Source organism: Eublepharis macularius, chromosome 17 (assembly GCF_028583425.1).
Source record: "Eublepharis macularius isolate TG4126 chromosome 17, MPM_Emac_v1.0, whole genome shotgun sequence".
Classification (NCBI taxonomy): domain Eukaryota; kingdom Metazoa; phylum Chordata; class Lepidosauria; order Squamata; family Eublepharidae; genus Eublepharis; species Eublepharis macularius.
In genome coordinates, this window is record NC_072806.1 from 37,641,372 (window position 1) to 37,662,491 (window position 21,120).

The window sequence follows — 21,120 nt, forward strand, 5'->3', positions numbered from 1 at the left end:
CCCACATTCATGTAACTAAAGGCATGAAGGAGGACCTGGGAGTTTGGCTTCCCTTCTTCACTGGTTTCAATGGGGTTTCTCTCTGGCAAGGACTATGGGACTTGAGGTCTGACTTGCAAGTGTACTCTGTCTGATGTTGTGGGCAGTCTGGGCTTTGGGGTCTATTGGGGGGGTTTGCTGGTGTGACGAGAAATGTCTCGACCAATGGGTGGGGTCTGGTATCTTGTGCAACCTAACCTTAGAGATCTTTCCGATCCTGGTAGCATTTGTCATTCAGCGAGAGTAGCTTAGGGATAAGAGGGTCAAGTTTTGGTGTGATAACTAGACCATGGTTTGGGTCCTAAACAGGGAGTCATCACACTCAGAGCAGGTCATGTTCCTCATATGCAAGGTTGTGCTGGTCTGTGTATCAGCTAACACTTCATTCTCAGCCCAGTAGGTAGTAGGTAGTGATAACAGCATCATGGATACCTTATATTGCTTTCAAACGGAGAGGATCCACAAGCCACATCCTGGACCAGTTTCCAGAGGAACTGAGGGAACTTGGGAGCAAGCAATGATGCAGGGAGCACTCAGAGCAGTCTCTCCATCCACCTTGTGAGCATACTCAGCTGCCGCCTCTAATTTCTTGGCATTCATGGCCAGCTCTGAGGCCTACATCTGAGACCATGGTCTAGCACTGCCTGGTCTTCCTGAAAGAGCAGGGCTTCCCCCGCCCCCCAACCTATGAGCAGTCACCTGGAAGTCATTTCCTTTTTCAGCAAGACACATGGCTTTCCTGACCCTTGTACCTTGTTTGCCACCCATTGGGCAACAGAGGGTGGAAAAGAATGATGCCTAGCTCCCAGGACACCTGCAGGCCCATCACATAGCCCATCTTGGCCAATATCATATGCCAGCTTCCTAGCACCTGTCTGCCAGACTTCAGGGCTCAGTTATGTGGAACTACATTCACACTAGCTTTCTACAGGGCCTTCAGGATTGGCGAGTTGGTGGCTAATTCCTGTCGGGATGTTTCTGACTGGGCCCTGTGGTTAGGATAGTCTGATTCTAAGGTCCACCTTGTCTTAAGGACAAGGTGATCAGAGGGAGTGGGGGAGCATATCTCCCTGAAATCAGCAACAGGTGCCCTGCTATGCCCAGTCTGAGCCACTACAGCTTACCTTGCCACCAGCCCTTTCCTCATTCATGCAGACTGTTCTCCACTCACTAGGTTCCAGTTTACCTGAATCCTAAGGTCCTGTCTAGCTGCTGCCAGTGTCCCCTCCAAGGAATTCAAGGCCCACTCATTCAGGCCACTGTTGCTGCAGAGCTTGGCCTTCCCCCCTTCCCATATGCAGGCCATAGGCAGGTGGGAGTCAGGATCATATAGATCTTATATTCATCCAGAGCTGGGGCTTTCCACTGACTCTCCTCCCTTTTAGCTTCTGCAGGTTGGCACAAATCTGTTTGGATCTGTGGACACAGCATCATACACTGTCATTGTTGGGATGGGGAAGACACCTACAGCTGGATGGGGCCATGGTCATCACATAGATTGTTGTCAGAGGGATGTAGTGGGACTCTTTGGTGCCAATGGGGCTTTGTCATGCCAGAAAAGAAGGCTTTCCAGATGCTCTAACTGTCCAGCAGGAAAAGAATGATCTTGGCAGCTGGCAGGGCATGGATATAACATTGCCTATTTTGGCTGACCTGGAATCTCTTATGAGATGCTTTCCAACAATGCAGCTCTTTTGGTTGGACTTACTGGAAAGATGTTCTAGGTGTGGGGCTGCGTGCCTGGACAGGGTTGACGTGGCCAGAAAAAAGGTGGCCAAGGCTGTGGGGTACTTTATGGAATTGGCTGCGGGCATGGTGATCCATCACCAAGACATTTAATTTTGATTGGAGGCATTGTTCCATCCAGATGGGGTGCACCTGTCCAGCTGGGACAGGATATTTGGGTACATGACATTTAGGATGGGCTTCAGTGTTGGCTGCAGGTATAGGAGTTTTGGTGGGGGCTGGGCAAGGCATCACCCACCTCTTATGGCAGTTTTGTCATTGGGCACAGATCCTTTTGGAGGGGAAACATGGCCTATGAGCCCAACTTCTCCATAACTGGGGATCCCCTGAAGGAATCTCAGAGACAACACATGGCAGGGACATGCTTAGTTCGGGGGCTGTCAAGACATATTCACTCCTAGGTGGCAGGGGATCCACACAGAGGTTTGTGCCCATGTGGCATCCCACTTACTGTCATCCTGCAGTTTCCCCCACAGCAAGCAAGCTGAGGGGGTGAAGGGGTCATCAGCTGGCAGGTGGGGCAATCAATGCTTGGATCCATACCCCATGTGGTGCCAAGGATCCATGCACAGAAAACCAAAAAATTTGTGGCCTTTATCTACGGGACCGTCTCTCCCCATATATTCCCCAGAGGACACTCCGATCAGGGGACAAACAGCTGTTGGTGGTCCCTGGCCCCTCGACTAGAGCCAGGGCCTTTTCAGTCCTGGCTCCTACCTGGTGGAATGCTCTGTCTGCTAAAATCAGGACCAACTATCTTTTCGCTGGGCCTCCAAGACAGAGTTGTTCCACCAGGCATATGGCTGAGGCTGGGCCTCCGCCAGCCTAGAAAAGGGGTGTATAAAACCCTCCCTGTGAAGGCTGTCCACCATCCTGTTTTAAATGTGTTGTTTTTAATGAACACAAAGTTTTAATTGTATTTTAATTGTATTTTTAATATGTTGTTATCCGCCCTGAGCCCGCTCGCAGGGAGGGCGGAATACAAATTTGAAATAAATAAATAAAATAAATAATAAATTCCACAAAATGTGTCTTCTATCACCTTGCCCTTACCCCTCATTCCTTTTGACACTGGGCCCGCAACCAAAACCGTAACATTTCTTGTTCAAGGCTGCTTTTGTTCTGCGCATTTTAATTCTAGCTATATGTGAGAGGTATATCTTTCAGCATTCCCCCTGTAATTTTATTGTGCCATCTTGTTATTACAAACATGTCCCTGTGACCTGTATGAATATATCTCTGTGACCGCAGGGAGATGCCTGGCACAAACCAAAGCAACCCAGAATTGTATGTGTGAACCCACCTTTCTGTGTTTGAACCATCAATTAAAGCTGTGTTCCAAAAAAATCAGCCTAGACACAAATTTGATGTGCTTGATATAAGAATCCCTACAGCACAGAATGAAGGTCAAAACAGGTAAGTATCATATATGTCATCATGCATATCTGCCATGTATGTATTCTGTGTTATGTGCTGATCCTCTGAGGGCATGGGAAGTTTCTTATTGATGCTAAGCTAGTCAGTTATCTTGCAAGTATTTACTTTCTCTTTCCCTGCTGCTTTGAGCAAGTGTCTTTGAATGCCGGCTGTAGCCGGCTTGAGATGTATCCTTCTTGAGAACTGAGATGATTTCATTCTTTGCTCTGTCTAGCCTAAACCTATTTTCTCCCCTTCAACCCCTCTGGCTCCTTCGCACCTGAACTTTAACAGTCACTGTCCTGAAGGCAGGAATCTTCCTTATAACTCACACTACCAACCCCATTTACATCACTTCTGCCAATCCCGTTGTCTGAGCACCCTGAACTTGTTGGATTTCTAATAAAGTTACTTCAACCAATACACCTGTGTGGTTGCTATGGAGAATTTGGGGGATCTAGATGACTGGATATTCTCAATGATTGCTGAAGATCTTCACCTTCATGAGGCCCTAGTTTAGACTGTGATTACAATTCTGCCTGTTTTCTCTAATTGAAACTGTTTCCCTACTATTATTAGCCCCTGAAAGACAAAAGAAGAGTTCCGATATTTTCCCCTCTGTAAAGGACTAAAAACAGTACAAGAATAGGTGTATTTTCAATGTGTAGAAATGTAAGTAGGCAAAAAGGTTAAGTCTCTTTCGAAGTCTACCTTTAAAAGATACTAGGAAATCATCTGGTTTGGCCCATTGCTCCAAGAATTATGGGACAGCAGACCCCACCTTGGCAGCAAGCAGGGAAGCTGAGATGAACATGTGGGAGGCTCAGATCCATTCCATGGGCCCAGGCAATCAGAATTGTCAAGAGATGGTCCTGGTGCCAAGTCCCAGGGTCACTTGGGTGTCTTTCTGAGAAGCTATAGTTTTTGCAAGAGATCAGAAAAAATAGGATGACACCAAGGCCTGGAAGCCAATGACAAAAAGCAAAGAAAGGGAGGGGCACAGAATGAATCACCCTTGCAGGTCTGTCCTAAATCGAAGGGAATGCCAAGGTGGTCCATGGCTACTTGCTGCCCTCTTCCTTGCTTATAAGGTCATTGTGAATTGTCACAAGAACCAGAACACTTGCTTTGAGCCTTTGGCTCAAAACATGCAGTGCCAGCAAATTATTTCCAGGATGGGAATTGGATGTGTCATATTCTTGCTTATGATCAATTTTATGCCGCTTGAATGGCTAAGATTGAGGAGGTAGCCATCTAGTTCAATGGTTCTCAGCCTTATATCTTACGTCCACCAATCACTGTCAGAAAACCTGGGTCTCCTTGACAGAAACAAAAAGCCCACTTTTGCCTCCAAAGAGAACATTTATATGTTTACATGCATTCTGTTATTATATTTAATCATTTATGGTAAATTTTAGGGACATAAAAAACTGCAGGACAAAAAAATTGCGATTATTTATGCCGATCATGTTTCAATAAATTTAAATTTACTTTGTGACAGGCAAATTAAATTTACTTTATCCTGTGCACCGGGAGAAATCTAGCTGTTGGTCACTTCAACCTGATTTACTAAGTAAGAGATTACAGAAAAGTTTCAAAAAGAATTATCAGGATTTTTTAGGTTAAATATATTACTCAGGATTCAAACCCAATTTCAGTTTGGAAAGCTGGGAAGACCTACTTTAGAGGGCGTGCAATAAATTCCTTAGCATAAGGGAAAGGGAAACAATGTGGCAAAGGGAAACAATAGTTTTATGCTTTGCAAATAGGCAAGAGATTCACAGAAAGATGGGGCAGGTTGAGGGGCTGCTTGGAGCCAAGTTGTGTCTGGAGTAGATGTAGATTTGCCAACTCTGACTTAGAAAATTCCTGGAGATTTGGGGACAAAGCCTGGGAGCTTGGGAACCTTAGTGGGGATAAATGCCGTAGAGTCCACCCTCCAAAGCAGTCATTTACTCCAGGGGAACTGATTTCTGTCATCTGGAGATCAGTTGCAATGCTGGTAAATCTCCAGCCACAACCTGGAGGCTGGCAACCCTAGGTCCAAGTAGGCATGTAACAATGTGCATAATTAAGAACTGGCTATTTAAGACTGCCAACTGAGCGGAACAAGTAGAAACTGCTTCTGGACTTGTGGCCAGAAAAGAATGCTTCAGGGCTAGCTGTTTCCGCTAAGCTTATTTTGGGACTGGTCTCTGACCACAGTCACACGTGAAGCCACTGGTCTCCAGTTCACCAGGGTCTCTCCCATGCCAACTCTAGGATCCACCCTCATGCATTAGCCAGGTTCCTGAATGTTCTGCTTCAAGAACTGGCAGCTCAAGGAGGGTCCCCTCTCTGTGGTTCTACAATCCACAATACCAGTGGGAAAGAATAAAGACGAGCTGCCAAAACAACCAAGATCTGATGTGAGAAGTTGCAGTCATTCCAATATTTTGCTTAGATATTGAACATGTAAAGCCAGCTTCTGTTTTCCCCCTGGAAACACCCTCAGACTCAACGATGGTGTTACATACTCAGCTAACCTTTTCATATGTTACTCTCAGGCTAAAAAGTGGGGTCCACTTTATTCCTCACCTTCAAAAGCCTTAAGAAAAGGAAAACAGCGGCAGAGCTGTTGTTGTTACCCCTCAACCATAAGCTGATAACAAATGCAGTGAAAATCTCCCTTGGTCATGCAACATATCTGGTTCTTGTATCTTCTACTTCCCATAATTTCAAAAAGATCTAAATATTTCTGTAACCTGACAAGCCCTTCGAGGACAGGAGCTTGTCATGAAAGCCACTGCTCGGGTATTGTTCATTTTTCTCAAAGTGAGTGCAGAATGAGGCACTGCCCATGGGGACAGCCAAAGGAGGGGACCAAAGATGCTGATGTTTGGTGTTAGAGCACGCTATAAAAATTGTTATCACCAGGTCATGATATCGTAGAACTCCTCTTGGTCTAAACGATCATATAGGATGCTTCTGCAGGCCAGAAGCAGGCAAAAGCAGTAAGGTGGATCATGATTTAGGTATTTTTTGTTAGATGTGAAACTGTAGAGGAGGCACAAGCTATATATTTTACCTCAGTGGTCCTCAAACTTTAGCAACTCCAGTTTGATTAAAATGTTCACGAATTCCCAAGCCCTCCCTTCCTCCATGATGAACATGCAACGCACAAACTGGACATCCCCTTTCAAAGTGTGCAGTAAGGTGTGCATATCCCATGAAGACCTCCAGGGGTCATTTCATAGAAAAAGAGCTGAACTCATTAGCATAACTCATTAGCATATGTCACACCTCCTGACATCACTGGAAGTGTGTCATTAGCATAACTGATTTGCATATGCCACACCCCCTGACATCACCTATCCTGGCTGTTTTGGACCCAGTCCTTGCCATTCAGGGCTGAAATTGAGCCCAAAATGGCAAAAGGGGCTGAAAATGGCCGTAAAGTGGTCCAAAATGGTCAGGATCAGGCCACTGCTGAGCAGGAGAGTGATCCACCACCTGTCAGAGGCCCAATCCGGGCCGTTTCGGCCCCAATCCAGGCCAAAACAGGCTCCAAATGGCCGAGAGTCAGGTGGGTGAGACCACCTGACATGTGACCTCTTTGGGGAACTGTTGGAACTGCGTTCCTACGCGTTCCCCCTCAAAATGAGCCCCGAAGACCTCTATTTTCTAGTGTTCTCAAAACAATATGGGGAGAACCACACCAACCACACCAAGAGGCTTCGTGTTGTGGATTGTAGATGCATTAGTAGTTTCTCCTCTCTTATCCCATTATCTGAAATATGTCTGTGCCCACAAAGACTACAGAACTTGCTTTTATTTTAAAATAAAAGGCAGGACACTTAGGAGTTGGAATGATCCATATGCTTTCTATCTTGATGCTGTAAGAACGAAGCAAATATGCTTCTAGTAACTCTTGTACAGACTTTTTTTATTAATAGTATAACATCCTGAAGTAAAATGCAAAATTTTGTTTGATACAGTTCAAGCATGGGAGTGGGGGGAGACTGTTAAACATTTAACGGATTGATTTAATTTTTCCTCATACTATTATTGGTACTGGTTATTTGGTGCAACCAAACTGAAAGGGCAAGCTAAAACAGCAGAAACACAGCTGGTCTATTGTAACAATTTATTATCATTCATTTTCTCTACCTTAGTTGCTTACAGGAAACAAATGTCTTAAAAACACAGATGGGCTATTTACACAAAGAAACTAAAAGGAATGAAGTAAAAATAATAATACAAGTTAAAATGCCTGCAAAATCATGCACTCTAGAACAAGATCACAAATGCAAAGCAAGTCATAGCAAAAAAACAAAACCCCCAAAACAAATTAAAAAGCCATACAAGTTTTAAAAGCCATAGCTTGCAGTAAAAGAAGGTTAAAAAAAATGAAACAATTATTACATTAAGCATAGTCAATAAAATGAACAGCACAGCTCTGTCTGTAGAGACTTTGACATTTTAAACAAATGTGGATTAAAGAAACACGAAAAAATGCATTACATGCAACCAATTTCTCACAAACTTAGACCTTGAGTAGGAGAGCTTCTCTCTCTCTCTCTCTCTTTTTTTTAAGTGCAGGAGTGAGCCCTTTGTCACACAGCTGGGAAACCAGTTCTCTAGGGACAGTGATACACACAGAGACGGGGGGGGGGGCTAAATAGAGGCAGTGACATGGCATGGGTTGGCCCTGACTTCCTATTCTACCCCCGTGCCATAGTTCACTGATAAATCCACACTGGCTAACTGGTTTGTGCTCACCCTCCACACCAGAATTAGAAGCACCAGTCAAGTAATGGTATCCAACTGCAGTTTAGAGGGCAAGCACAAATAACAGCACACCAGTTTTTTGGATGGGGAACAGAAACTCCCGTGTTATAGAGTGATAGTGTTCCACAGACCTTCATTGACTCAAGTCAGATGCAACCTTGCACTGCTTCCACTTTTTGGCAAACTGTGGCTACACACTTTCCCCCTTTTCCCATACCTCCCAGGACATGGTTGGGTTGCTTGAGGTGAGAGTGAGAGGTGAGAGCACTTCTAGAGCAGCACGCTAGGCAGGGGTATAGAGTTTGCAGTGTGAATGTCTTGGGAAATGGTTTCACAGTGATTGCTTTTGTCAGTAGTCTTTTAGTATCCAAAAGTCACCGTGACCTTGTAATTTCTGACACAAATTTCTGTTTTTTATCACATGTGAACACAACAGACAGGTGGACAAGAACTGGTGGTTAGTTGGCTACAAGTCACAGTTCAATCACACACTCCAAAGCTGGCCTTAAGTAAGCAGTAGTTTCAGACAGCAGCACGGCAAATACGGGTTTCTACTTCTCTTGCTACTATGTCCTCTCATGGTTTGGTGAAGCAATTTGACAAGTGCTTTGCACTGTGGCCAGCTGGAGACACACAGAATTTGTCAGGTGTCGCCAGGCAGATAAGGATTGTATGGATTAGTTCTAAGTCTACTGTTGACAACAAGTGAAATGCCAAGGGCTGTCTCAAATGAATGGGAGCTGTGCGAAACTGTGTGCAGAAGAGCTTCCAAAATGATTGTGCCTGGCAACTTTACTTGGTTCTAAGGCTTATGCTAACAATGTCTTTGCAGGCAAAAAGAATTTATCAATGTTCCAACATAATCTAGTACTATGATGGAAGTATGCTTAATGTGGGGCTACCATTTCCATTCCTTCGTTGAATTATTTCTCCCCCTCCTTTGCAACATACTGAGTTCTCCTCTTATTTTGCACCACTGGCTGTTGGTGGTGCACATTGGATTAGATCACAACATGGATAAATGCATCAAAGCATTTGGAGGAGGATCTACACAGATATGCTGCTATTTTCAGCAGTAGCCCCTTGCTGAGAGTAGTATGTAGTTTGGCCCTATGATGCATGCCATATTTTATGATTTTACTGGCAAATAAAGTTCACACCCAAATGCCCTAACTGAGAAGTGTGTGCAGGCGGAGTTTCCAAACAGAGCTCTCTGTTATTTATTTGAATCAGCACCCCATACTTTGGTGGAGATGCAGGGGAGGTAATACCATGTAGACTTCCGAAAGATGGCTCCATAAAGGGAGGAGACAACGTCAGTATGCAGTTGCAAGCTGCTTGGATTAATTGTCATGATTCCTGGATCGTGTATCTTAGAAAATTAGAGTCATCCTCCTCATTTGTCTAAGAGCCATAACAGCTGTTGTTCGAAACAATGGCAATAATATCTGCTGTGGCTCAGACATGATGGACAGCAGTAAAAGCTGAATGCTAACTGGAAGGGCCAAGAGAAAAATCTCAATGGATGCTAATAAATTATTCTTAAAAGTTTGTGAGAAACGGCAATGCCATCTTGCCCCTCCCCACCACCAGTGTAATTTACATTCCATGTGGGTATTAAAAGATAAAACTCATACAAAGAAGAAGAAACAAACAAAAAAAGAAAGCAAAATCAAAACCAGAAAAAGATATGGAGATTTTCTTTTTGAAAAAAATAGTCCAGTCAGCCAAAGGAGTCAGTAACAGCAGCCATTGTTTTTTCAGTGGACATTTATATTAATGTATGGGCCACCCAGGCTCTCTCTCTCTCTCATTAGCACTGTAGCCAACCCCGATTAATTTGTTATGCATCTTTAAGAACTAGTTGATAAAAATTATGTCTTGTGAAATCGGCAAATAGTCTGCAAAGTGAAATAAGAACAGAAATTAATAGATTAAACTGAAAAGATAAATTCCAGAACTTAAAAAAGTGAAACAGAACAGGGAGCAATTGTGATTGGTTTCAAAAGCAAGACTCAAGCTGAAAGAGGGGAGGGGAAGAGAATCTAAAATCAACCACTGAAGTGCTGAATATTTTCCCACTTGCCCACCAAAGGCCTATTGCCAACTTTTCCGGGAGTTATTGTACAGATAGCATTTTATTTATTTTAATTTATTCTACATTTGTATCCTGCTTTCTAAACACATTAAAAAGCAGTTTATAAATCAGGCAGTTCAAGTGATAAAGCTACATCATAAAACAAATTCTGCATTAAAAAAAACTCAGGCAAGAAATTAATAAATAGTACTTCAAGATGAACATATAAACAAGCCTTGAGATTCCAGTGGGCAACATGCCCTTTGGAAAAGGACATTTTGTCTGGCTTCTAAAGACAGAAAAAGGAAGATGGACAAGTGAACCTCCCTGGGCAAGAAGTTCCTAACCTTGGTGACTCCTGCAGTACCTCAGATGGCAGGGGCATTTGCAAGAGATATGCCTCCACCATTCTCAGTACAGGAAAGGCTTGGAGTAAGTGTTCCTTCAAGTATTGTGTGGATTGTATTGCTCAGACTCTGTGGAACTTTAAAGATGAGAAGAAGCACCCGGTATGTGCCCAGAAACCAACTGATTGCTACTATTAGAGGTCAGGTGCAATATAAGAGGTTCTTGAAACCTCTCTTAGGGCAGCCCTGTATTGAGTGCATTACAGCAGATAGCTGGAAAACTAAGCAAAGCCAGAAAAGAGCTTTGCTTAGTGCACCAGTTTGGTGGGGATGGCCAGTTTGGTGCAGTGATTAAAAGTGACGGGACTCTAATCTGGTGAGCTGGGTTTGATTCCCCACTCCTCTGCTTGGGTGAGTCACAGCTCCCTGGAGCTCTCTCAGCCCTATCCACCTCACAGGGTGATTGTTGTGGGGATAATAATAACATACTTTGTAAACCGCTCTGAGTGGGTGTTAAGTTGTCCTGAAGGGCAATATATAAATCGAATGTAGTAGTAGTAGTAGTGGTAGTGGTAGTAGTAGTAGTAGTAGTAGTAGTTATCATCATCATCATCATCATCATCATCATCATCATCATCATCATCATCATCAACAACAACAACAACAACAACAATAATAATAGGGCACTGCTGGCCATAGCAGCCATCTGACACTCTCAAGCAGCAAACTGGAGACCAGAAGCACCCCCAAGCTGTGGACTTCCTTCCCTACGGAGAATGTGTCTCTGTCTTGAGAAGACAGTTGACCTGTTATCTAGTTGTGCCCCAGCAAAACAACAATTCTCACATATCTGGACTGAGCTTCCATTTATTAGCTCTCAATCAGCCCAATACCTTTGCTTAGGGATTGTACTGCCTTGCTAAGATTGGAAGAAAAGGGAAGTTATAACAGGGTTTTCATTAGCATGATAATGGTACTGAAATGAAAAAAAAGGCTATTCCTACAGATTTTGTGTAGATCTGAAATAGAGTGGACTGGGGGAAACCTCGGTCTGAAATTACAAAGAGCTGCTGTCCAGAAACTACCCGTTAGAGGTACCCACTAGAAGGCTGTCTAAGCTGCTTTGGAAAATGACTATTGGAAAAGTGGGATATAAATCTAATAAGCCTGATGTCTTCTGTTAGTCTTTCACAGCAAGCTAATATCATATATGCCTTAGTAAAATGCAGCTTTGACTACTGTAGACTGCTCCGCATGGTGCTGCCCTTGAAGATGGTTCAATTTTGACTGGTTCTGAATATAGGGGCCAAGGTACTTACAGAGATTGGCTGCAACAAACATATTACTCCCATCTTCTGCCAATTGCACTGAGATCAAGTGTGCTTCTGGGCCAAACACAAAGTACTGGTGTTAACCTTCAAGGACCTAAATGTTGTGCGTGGGTCCAAAGTACCTAGTAGACTGCCTCCACCCATACTGAGGCTGTCTGAGAAAGCCTTATTGCAAGAGTATCATTAGAGAAATCTGACTGGTGGAAACCCATGCAAGAGCGAGGGGTTTCTTGGCAGCTGCCCTGGCTGTTCAAATGCCTCGCTCCCCACAAAGCAGCAGGCGGTTCCTTCTCTTGTGGTTTTTTGACATCAATTAAAACTGCTCGTATTCCAGAAGGCCCTTCATAGTTAACTCTGTCTTCTGAGCTTTGATATTTTTATGGCTGCTATCTATTTTAAACAATTTTGTATGGATTTTAATATTGTAAGCCATCCTGAGCAGTTTTTTAATAAAAAGATGGGGTATATGCAGGGCTTTTTTTCTGGGAAAAGAGGTGGTGGAACTCAGTGGTGGAACTCAAGACCGCACAATGATGTCGCTTTGGGTCAGCTGGAACAAGGGTGGAGTTTTTTAAAGTTTAAATTGCCCTCGGTGAAAATGGTCACATGGCTGGTGCCCCCCCCCAACCTGATCTCCAGACAGGGGGGAGTTTAGATTGCCCTCCGCACTGCTTGGCGGCACCAAGGGCAATCTCAACTCCCCTCTGTCTGGAGATCAGGGGGTGGAGCCACCAGCCATGTGACCATTCTTAAGAGGTGCTAGAACTCCATTCCACTGCATTCCCACTGAAAAAAAGCCCTGGGTATATGTATTTTAATAAATGTGTCAGCCATGGAAAAAGAAGGAACACAGGTAGTCAGTCTGCCTTAAAGGACTTTGTCTGCATCCTCAGGTATTAAGAACTGAAACTCATCCAAGCAGTTTGTGATGAGAGGCGGCCAAGGATATGTCAAACTTTTACAGATCCAGTCAACCCCAGAGAAGTCAGCCGGCAAGGACATCAGAGATTATATCCACGAAGTGTTTAGCAAACATGTCACAGTGAGGGACATCATGAAGGAAGCAAAACAGCCACAGTTTAAAAAAAAATCTTTTCTCCACCTCATCCCATATAATGGAAGCATATGCATACAACAAAACAGGTGGATTGTGCCTTTGTTTCACCTGACAGAAGTAAATATCACATTAGCATGCATTGTCAACAGGCATTTTCATTTGCTTTGAAAGCAAACCAAGCAAAACAGCCTCTGCGGAGAAAGAGCCCCCAAGAACCACCCTGACTGATATTAAAACATAATGAGTGGGTCCCCTTAGCAAGAGTAGCTTAATAGCAGCACACTTCATTATTTTCACGCACGGGAGACAATAATTGCTGTGGGGTGAGCTGACTTCTTCTACCATCTTATTTTAGCACAGACATCAGAAGTATACTATATTTAGGTTGTGTGACACATCTGTGCCGTAATAAGAACTGACATCAGGCCTGCACTATAATGAACCTCCTGACACATCGTAACGAGGGTTAAGAAAGTGAAGTCCTATCAATCCCAGACTTTTGAGGTATAGATAAGAGACACATTCCAATGATTGCTCTTTCCAGCAACCCTAATTTATTTTCACAGGACTTGAGCAGCCCCAAAGCTGGCCAGATTGGATCACAAGGTCCTCGGCTGCATGCTCTTATACTCACAGATCTGCTTACAGAACAGGGCCATGGGACTGCCCAAAAGCATGGCAGTAAATCTGACCGGATGAAATTACCTGCCCCGCTGCACATAGAAAACTTACATCCAAATGAGCTACTCACTTTACTACCAAATCCCTTCCCACAATGGATTTCATTATTTACTCCGTGCTTTTCAGCCACAGTGTCCGAGGCCCAGAAGATTCTCCAGCACCAAGGTATTCATATTATTATCTGTTTCAGCATTTCTTCAACTCTGTATTGGATTCTTGCTAATGTTATGTCTTTGTAAACCTGTGTTTATTTACCGTATAGCATGGTTTATGAAATTGTCCTTGATACTGACTGTACTAATCTCACACTGTGTAATTCGCCTTGAGCCTCAGTGTGAAAGGGGGATCATAAATGACATAAATAATAAATGTTGGCAGCTAGCCCAAGGCTGTGCTTGTCACAGGCCCTGAACCTCTCCTGAAGAGTTCTGCCTGTGACCAAAAGCTGATCTTCAGAGGTGCTCAGCAAAGCACAATTGTGAGGTCCTGTACCCTCTGCAGTCAGCTCTGAGCTTACCAAAAGCAGAGGAGACGCACTTGTCACAGCAACTGAATTTGTGGCCCCTAACAATGTTGCCTACAAGAACAAGCCTTCCCAGAGGAGAATGGGATGGACTGCTCTTAGAAGAAAAGGGAGTATGACCTCTGATGATAAGAGACAATGTTATACCACGCACGAACCCTTCCCCCAATTGTAACTTGCTCTGCAAGGGAAAAATATACAGTTACTTCTGTTTTCCCTGGAAGAGACAAATAATCTCTCTGCTGCAAGGGAAAGTGTCAAGAGGTGAAAGGCAGGGTTTATAAATATTTTAAATAAACGAACACAAGCATGAAACTTCTATACCTGTGCTAAAGAAAGAATTCCACACCTCTTGTCCTATCATATCATTGGTCTCCAAAATCTCTCATGAATCCAGCTATCTCTTACTGGTATCTCCTCAGCCCCAAGTACAAGAATCCCAAATCCTAAGAATACTGAAAAACCATCATAAATGATAAGGCTAGGCCATGTGGTCTTTTATTCCCCAAGATTTGAATTAGGACGCGAAAGATATCTTGGGAATATTATATTACAATATCCAGGGAGATCAGATGATAGATTAACTATGTTACTTGCCGACAAAAGTAAATGGATAACGATGCAAATGACAACATTTATTGCAAGAATGATAAAGGATTTACCAAAACCACCCACTGTTATTATGGCTGATGGATAAATCTATGTATTTTGGCAAAATTGCTTGAACTGATGTTGTCTTTAACTCAAATTTTTGTGTGATTTTAATGATTGTTTATAAATTGTAATGCATATTAGAATTTTTATTGTTATTGTGTTTGTTGTATTATAATTTTTATGTTGTTGGTATATTTTGGTATTAGTTGCTAAGTCTGTGAGCCAATGCGATAAAGCTTATGACGACGACGATGATAAATGATAAGGTTTGCTTCGGCACTCCCTTAAGCCCAGTATCCATTCAGACGCCACTGGGCAGTCACAAGAAGGGTATAAAGGTGAGGAATGTAAAACATCATTTGGCAGTCAGTGGTATACTGTCTTTGCACATGGAAGCTCCAATCAGTTATCACCACTGCTAACTGTCCACCATGAATTTACCTAGCACTTTAAAAACAGCCATCTTAAGATAATGTCCATCACTATACAGCACATCAGTGAATTCCACACAAGGGAAATCTGATGTAATGGATTTTGGGGTAGAAATCAAGGAAGGTTCTTTGGTCTGCCCCCCCCTGCCCCCGCATTCTATCTTCAGTACCACCAGGGCTTTTTTTCAGGGGGAACGTGGGGGAACGGAGTTCTGGAACCTCTTGAAAATGGTCACATGGCTGGTGGCCCCGCCCCCTGATCTCCAGACAGAGGGGAGTTTAGATTGTCCTCCATGCCGTTCAGTGGCGTGGAGGGCAATCTAAACTCCCCTCTGTCTGGAGATCTGGGGGCGGGGCCACCGGCTATGTGACCACTTTCTCTGAGGGCAACCCACTGAGTTCCACCACCTCTTTTCTCAGAAAAAAAGCCCTGAGCACCACACTATAAATTACAAGACTATTTCTCTTCTAGGCAACGAGTAATTCTGTGTAAAGTGCTGTAAGTATCCAGTAAGATGAGAGCATGCAGGGAGATTCGGTTTTCAAAAGGATATGGTCTGTCCCATATGCCTTGCAGCCAAGCACTCAAAATGACCACCAGCTGCACTGGGACTGACACTGAATATTTAGGTTTGCTTGTACACACGGCTTATACAATGTATACCACCAGGTTAAATCAGCCTTTATCCCAGGGCTTTTTTTGAGCTGGAACTCCCTGGAATGGCGTTCCAGCAGCTCTTTAAAATACCCACATGACTGGTGTCACGTGGGTATTTTTAAAATGACCTATTTTGGCCATTTTGGGCCTAGATCGGGCCCAAAACAGCCCGGATCGGTCCGCTGCTGGGTGGAGGAGGGTTCCCCCACCCGGCACCAGCCACACCCTGGCCGGTTTGGCCCCAATCTGGGCAGTTTTGGGCTGTAAATAATCCCAAAATGGCCAAAACGGCCTGGATCGGGGCTGAAATGGCCAGGATCAGGCCGGTGCTGGGCGGGGGAACCCCCACCCGGCAGTGGCCCAATCTTGGTCATTTTGAGCCCCTTTTTGCCATTTTGGGCCAGGCTGCCTGGCGGGGGAGTGCTTTCCCAGGTGGCAGCAGCCCGTTCAGGGCCGATCTGGGCCATTTCTCGCCTGTTTTGGCCCAATTTGGGCCCAGAATGGCCCAGATCGGGCCCTAAACAGCCAGGTTCGGGCTGCTGTCCTGTGGGGGAGTGCTCTCCTGTGTGGCAACAGCCTGTTCCAGGCTGATCTGGGCCATTTTGGCCCAATTAGGGCCAGAAATGGCCTGGATCCAGCCACTGCCGAGTGGGGGAGTGCTCCACTGCAGTGGAGTGCCCCATTCTGGGCCGAATTGGACCCCCCCTGGAGCACAGGAGCACTCCCGGGGCAGCCACACCTGTGTGATGACATCACTTCCCAGAAGTGATGTCATCATGCAGTACCAGGAGCGCGCACACATATCTTGAGAGGCGTACCACCTCCTCCCAGGAGTTGCCCCATGTGAAAGTTCCCTCACCTCTTTCCCCAGAAAAAAAGCCCTGCTTTATCCTATGGCATAACTTTGACAGGCCAAGTAACTGGCGCCCTATTTTTCGCCCTGGGACCTGGCTATAGTAATCCATGTAATAGTCACCTCTGGGCTAGACTACTGCAACTTACTCTATGCTGGGCTGCCCTTGGGCCTAACCTGGAAGTTAGAGCTGGTTCAGAATGCAGCAGCACACGTCCTTACTGGAATGCCAATCCGAGAGCACATTCATCTTGTTCTGTGCCAGCTGCACTGGCTCCCAGTGGAGTTCTGGATCCGGTTCAAGGTGTTAACCTTGGTGTTTAAAGCCCTTCATGGACTGGGACCTGCATACCTGTGGGACTGCCTCTTCCATTATGTCCCCTGCAGGGCGTTGTGCTCTGCAGACAAGCAACTCCTGGTGGTCCCTGGACCAAAGGACATCCGTCTGGCCTCAATCAGGGCCAGGGCTTTTTCTGCCCTGGCCCCGGCCTGGTGGAACGCTCTCCCGCTAGAGATCTGGGCTCTGGGGGACCTGTTACAGTTCTGCAGGGCCTGTAAAATGGAGATGTTCCACCGGGCCTTTGACTGAGGGCCAGCGGGTTTCCTCTTTCTTCCACCTAAGACCACCACTTTTTCTGGGACTGCCCTCGGCCATGTGCTACGCCCATAAATATGCCCATGTATGGACTCCCAACTGTTTATTTAAGTAGCCTGCACCTGGATTATTTTAATGATTGTTTTAAGATTATTATTGATTTTATAGTTTTATGATTAACTCATTGTATTTTATGAATGTTGTGAGCTGCCTGAGCCCATTCGTGGGGAGGGCGGGGTATAAATCAAATCAAATAAATAAATAAAATAAAGCAGGTGTCAGTTACTTTTAGTTAAATTTGTGATCAAGCAAATTAGCCACAAAAACACCCTTTTGCAGTGGCTGCTGGTAACTATCTGATTTTTATATCATCCAAGAACCTTAGGGGAGCATACATGATATTCTCCTTCTCCATTTTTTTCATCACAACAATCCAATCAGGTAAGTTAAATTTAGCAAAGGCTGGCCCAGGATAAGTGATGTTCATGGCAGAGTGGGGATTTGAACCCTGTTCTCCCAAAACCTCATCTGACACTCTAACCACTACACCAGGGCCCCAATGTTTTTCAACCTGTGGGCTCCTTCAGAATTTTGATACAAGGTTATGGGTGTAACCACAAAATGACTGCAATGGAAGTGAGGTTACGCATAACTCTGATAGTTCTTGAGGTGCCTTTTAAAATTTACATGTTGTTTAAAATATTTTCTTGTATACACATTGACCTGCCAGCTCTGGGTTAGAAAATTCCTGGAGATTTGGAGGGAGGGGAGAGTTTGGGGAGGGGAGAAACCTTAGCTGGGTAGAAAGCCATAGAGTCCCCTTTCCAAGGCAGCCATTTTCTACAGGGGAACCAACCTCAGTCATCTAGAGATCAGTTGTAATTCCAGGAGATCTCCAGTAGACATGGGCACAAACAGAAAAAAACCAAACATGGTGTTCGTTGTTCGCTGCCATCCACGAACAACAAACACTGACTAACATGGCCCGTTCACGAACATGTTCATTGTTCGTGGGGGCCAGCACGCTCTCCTTCAGCCATCAAGATCCCTACCGCACCACTCCCAGAAACCTTACCTGAGCAGGCAGCAGGAAAGGTACCAATAGTAAATAATAGCTTGGCCCCAGAGCCTGGCAGCAGCCCTGGAACTTGAAGGGGTAGATCCCTATCTCACCACACGCAAAGAAAATTCAAGCTCCAATGTACTCTCCCTGTCTCTCTCTCAAAATGCCAACAGCAACTGTCTCTCCCTCACTGTCTGCAAAACCAGAGCTGGGAGCCCCCCTCCCCCCCTGCTCTTTGCTTCCTTGTAACAAATTTGGAGCTCCACACTTGAAAGGAAGACATGCCTATCAAGCTAAATTGGGCTTAGATTGGGGTTTCCAGGGCAACAGCAGGAGTTCAGACAGAGTTCAAGGAAATTGATTGCAGGTGTCAGATTGTCTGGCTTGACGAACAGCAACGAACGAGGCTTGCAATGACCACCTGTTCGTTTAGAATTGAGCCTCATGAATAGCTTGTTCGCGAACAGCTGATTGGGCTGTTCGTGGCTTTTTTAAGTTCGTATTGCTGTTCATGCCCATCTCTAATCTCCAGCCACCACCAAGAGGCTGAGAACCCTGAATACACACAACATAAGTTTTTGATTTAGCTAAGAAACCCTCATGTTTCAGGCATCTAACACTTACACAAAAGTAAAAAGTTCTTCTTTTCCTGGCTATCCCCTTTATGTGAGTTCTTCTCTCATGAATCCAGCATTTTTTAACCTGCATTATTACTTCTAACAATGAAAGTTGGTGCTGGTGAGAGCTCCTCATATATGTGATTCTACCCAGGAACAGAAATGATTTTGGAAAAGTGAAAAAATTGATGTAGTGAGGTTATTATCAACTTCTACCCGAATTAAAACTGGGAAGATCAGGTCACTCTAAAGAAGTTACTGTTGTGGCATTTAATCATGCAGCCCAATTGTGTATAGTCAAAATAAAATCCAAGTATCTTTTTAGAATAACACTCTGTCATTTGCACAGGTAAAATACTTTACATAATGCCACATGTCTGCATTATATCATAAACATCAAAAATTCAAGAAGACCCACTTAGTCCCTACCCACTTTCTAGAAATACTTGGTGGGTACCATAAAAGCTGCTGGCAGGCACCACCGCACCCCTGAGTACCCTGTTGGAGACCACTGCACAACATTGTTCTTACTCTCAACTACAGGAAAATTCAGGAGTAAACACAATGTACTCTCTCTCTCTCTCTCTCTCTCTCTCTCTCTCTCTCTCACACACACACACACACACACACACCACTGAAGTTACTGAGGAAAGGAAAGAGATGAAATTATCCATCTGCTTCCCACATTGCCTTGGGAGTGGCTAAACTACTTGGAAAGTGCATTGTTTAAACTGGTATGACATTTGCTCAATTCTTCCTGGGATCACTATTTCCCAGGAGGAGGAGTATGAGGAGGATTGCTTCCCCTTCTTTTACTGATGCTTTGTGGAAGGGTGGATGGGACTGCCTCAATATAGAGAGGGATAGCTCTTTAAGATCTTTTTTCTCCCCCCAAACGGCATTTCTGAAGTAGCCACATTTCAGAGATTTGTGCATGTATCAGCAACAAACTGCACGTGCAAATCAAAAGGTTAGTTGCTACATGAGATGGATGTCCAAGTGCCTTAGGTAGGTTAGCAGGAGAAATTCCCATATCACACAATAGTTGTTCCATTGAAGCTTACAGCCACCAAGGTTAGAATGGAACATATTTGGGTTTTATTGTTGTAAGCTGAGGGATCTAAATATAGTAGTACCAAAAATATGACAATAGCTTTTATGCGTTTACTGGTGTAAAAGTTTGCAAGCTTTTAAAGATACACAGATCTCTCAGCAGGCAGAATGAAAAGGATGTTAGTCACCTGCAACTCAAGAGTCTCTCTACAAAAGACATCTTAAACAGGGACACTCAAGTGACTTACTTTCTGTGTGGTCTTACATTCAACAGTACTCTTTCTCCCTAGCAGTGCACATGTAGCGACAATGGGAGGACAAGTTCACGTTATTTCACGTTCAAGTTATTTCACTTGATCCTACTTGTGTAAGATGTCTTGTGTAGAGAGACTCTCCGAGAGCCAAGGTTACTATGGGTGACAAGTGCAGTCATCAAACAGAAATGGCTGACTATTTCAGCTTCCCTTTATAAAAGAGCCTTAACAGAATCTTTACCCTCCCTCACACATCCACACACAATGTTTCTTTTAGTCAGCATTGTTTCAAGTAGGTAGCTGTGTTGGTCTACAGCAGAACAGGAAGATACCTGAAGAAGGGAGCTTAGACTCTGAAAATCTTATTGGTCACTAAGGTGCCCCTGGACTCAAATCCTGCTGTTTAGCCAACATTGGCACGGCAAGGCTGGAGATGGTAAGTAACTTGCTCAAGATTGCACAGGGTGCCTTAACCATAAGGTTAGCCATCTTTGCCTTTGCTATTTCATTGCGTTTTTTTGAACAGATAAATAACAGTGCAGCTGATTGTTATGCACTCAAGACATTCACTGGGAGGTATTTTCCCTGGTTTTCTACCATGGCATGCAAAATCTCATAAGATGAAACCAAAAATCTCCAAAAGAAAAAGGATGAAAGCATCTCTGAGGCTTTGACAAATGGCCAAGTGAATTCACTCCTATTGGCTTAGAGGAAACATAATGACAAAATTCATCCAAATTGATTCGGTTTAAAGACAAAACAGGGCTATAAGAGCCTCCCACCAGTCCAAAGCATGACTATTAGGAACCAAACTGAGAGTTTTGTGGAAATGCATATATTTCACCTACAATTAACAGAGCCTCATGGCGCAGAGTGGTAAGCTGCACTACTGCAGCCCAAGCTCTGCTCATGACCTGAGTTTGATCCTGGCGGAAGCTGGGTTCAGATAACCAGC

At 44.3% G+C, this 21,120-nt stretch overlaps 1 protein-coding gene across 8 annotated transcripts in view; it reads right to left on the bottom strand.

Annotated features, from left to right (window-relative positions):
• Positions 1–21,120, bottom strand: part of MSI2 (musashi RNA binding protein 2) — a 568,931-nt gene that overhangs the window by 84,690 nt on the left and 463,121 nt on the right. Inside the window, exon 11 of one of the 8 annotated variants that reach the window (XM_055001132.1) lies at positions 7,356–9,872. The exons of the other annotated variants lie outside the window; for them this stretch is intronic. Coding sequence (XP_054857107.1) covers positions 9,832–9,872 — 41 coding nt within the window. The 3' untranslated portion in view covers positions 7,356–9,831. Of the gene's footprint in view, positions 1–7,355; positions 9,873–21,120 lie in introns of those variants that run through there. 8 annotated transcript variants of the gene reach the window in all.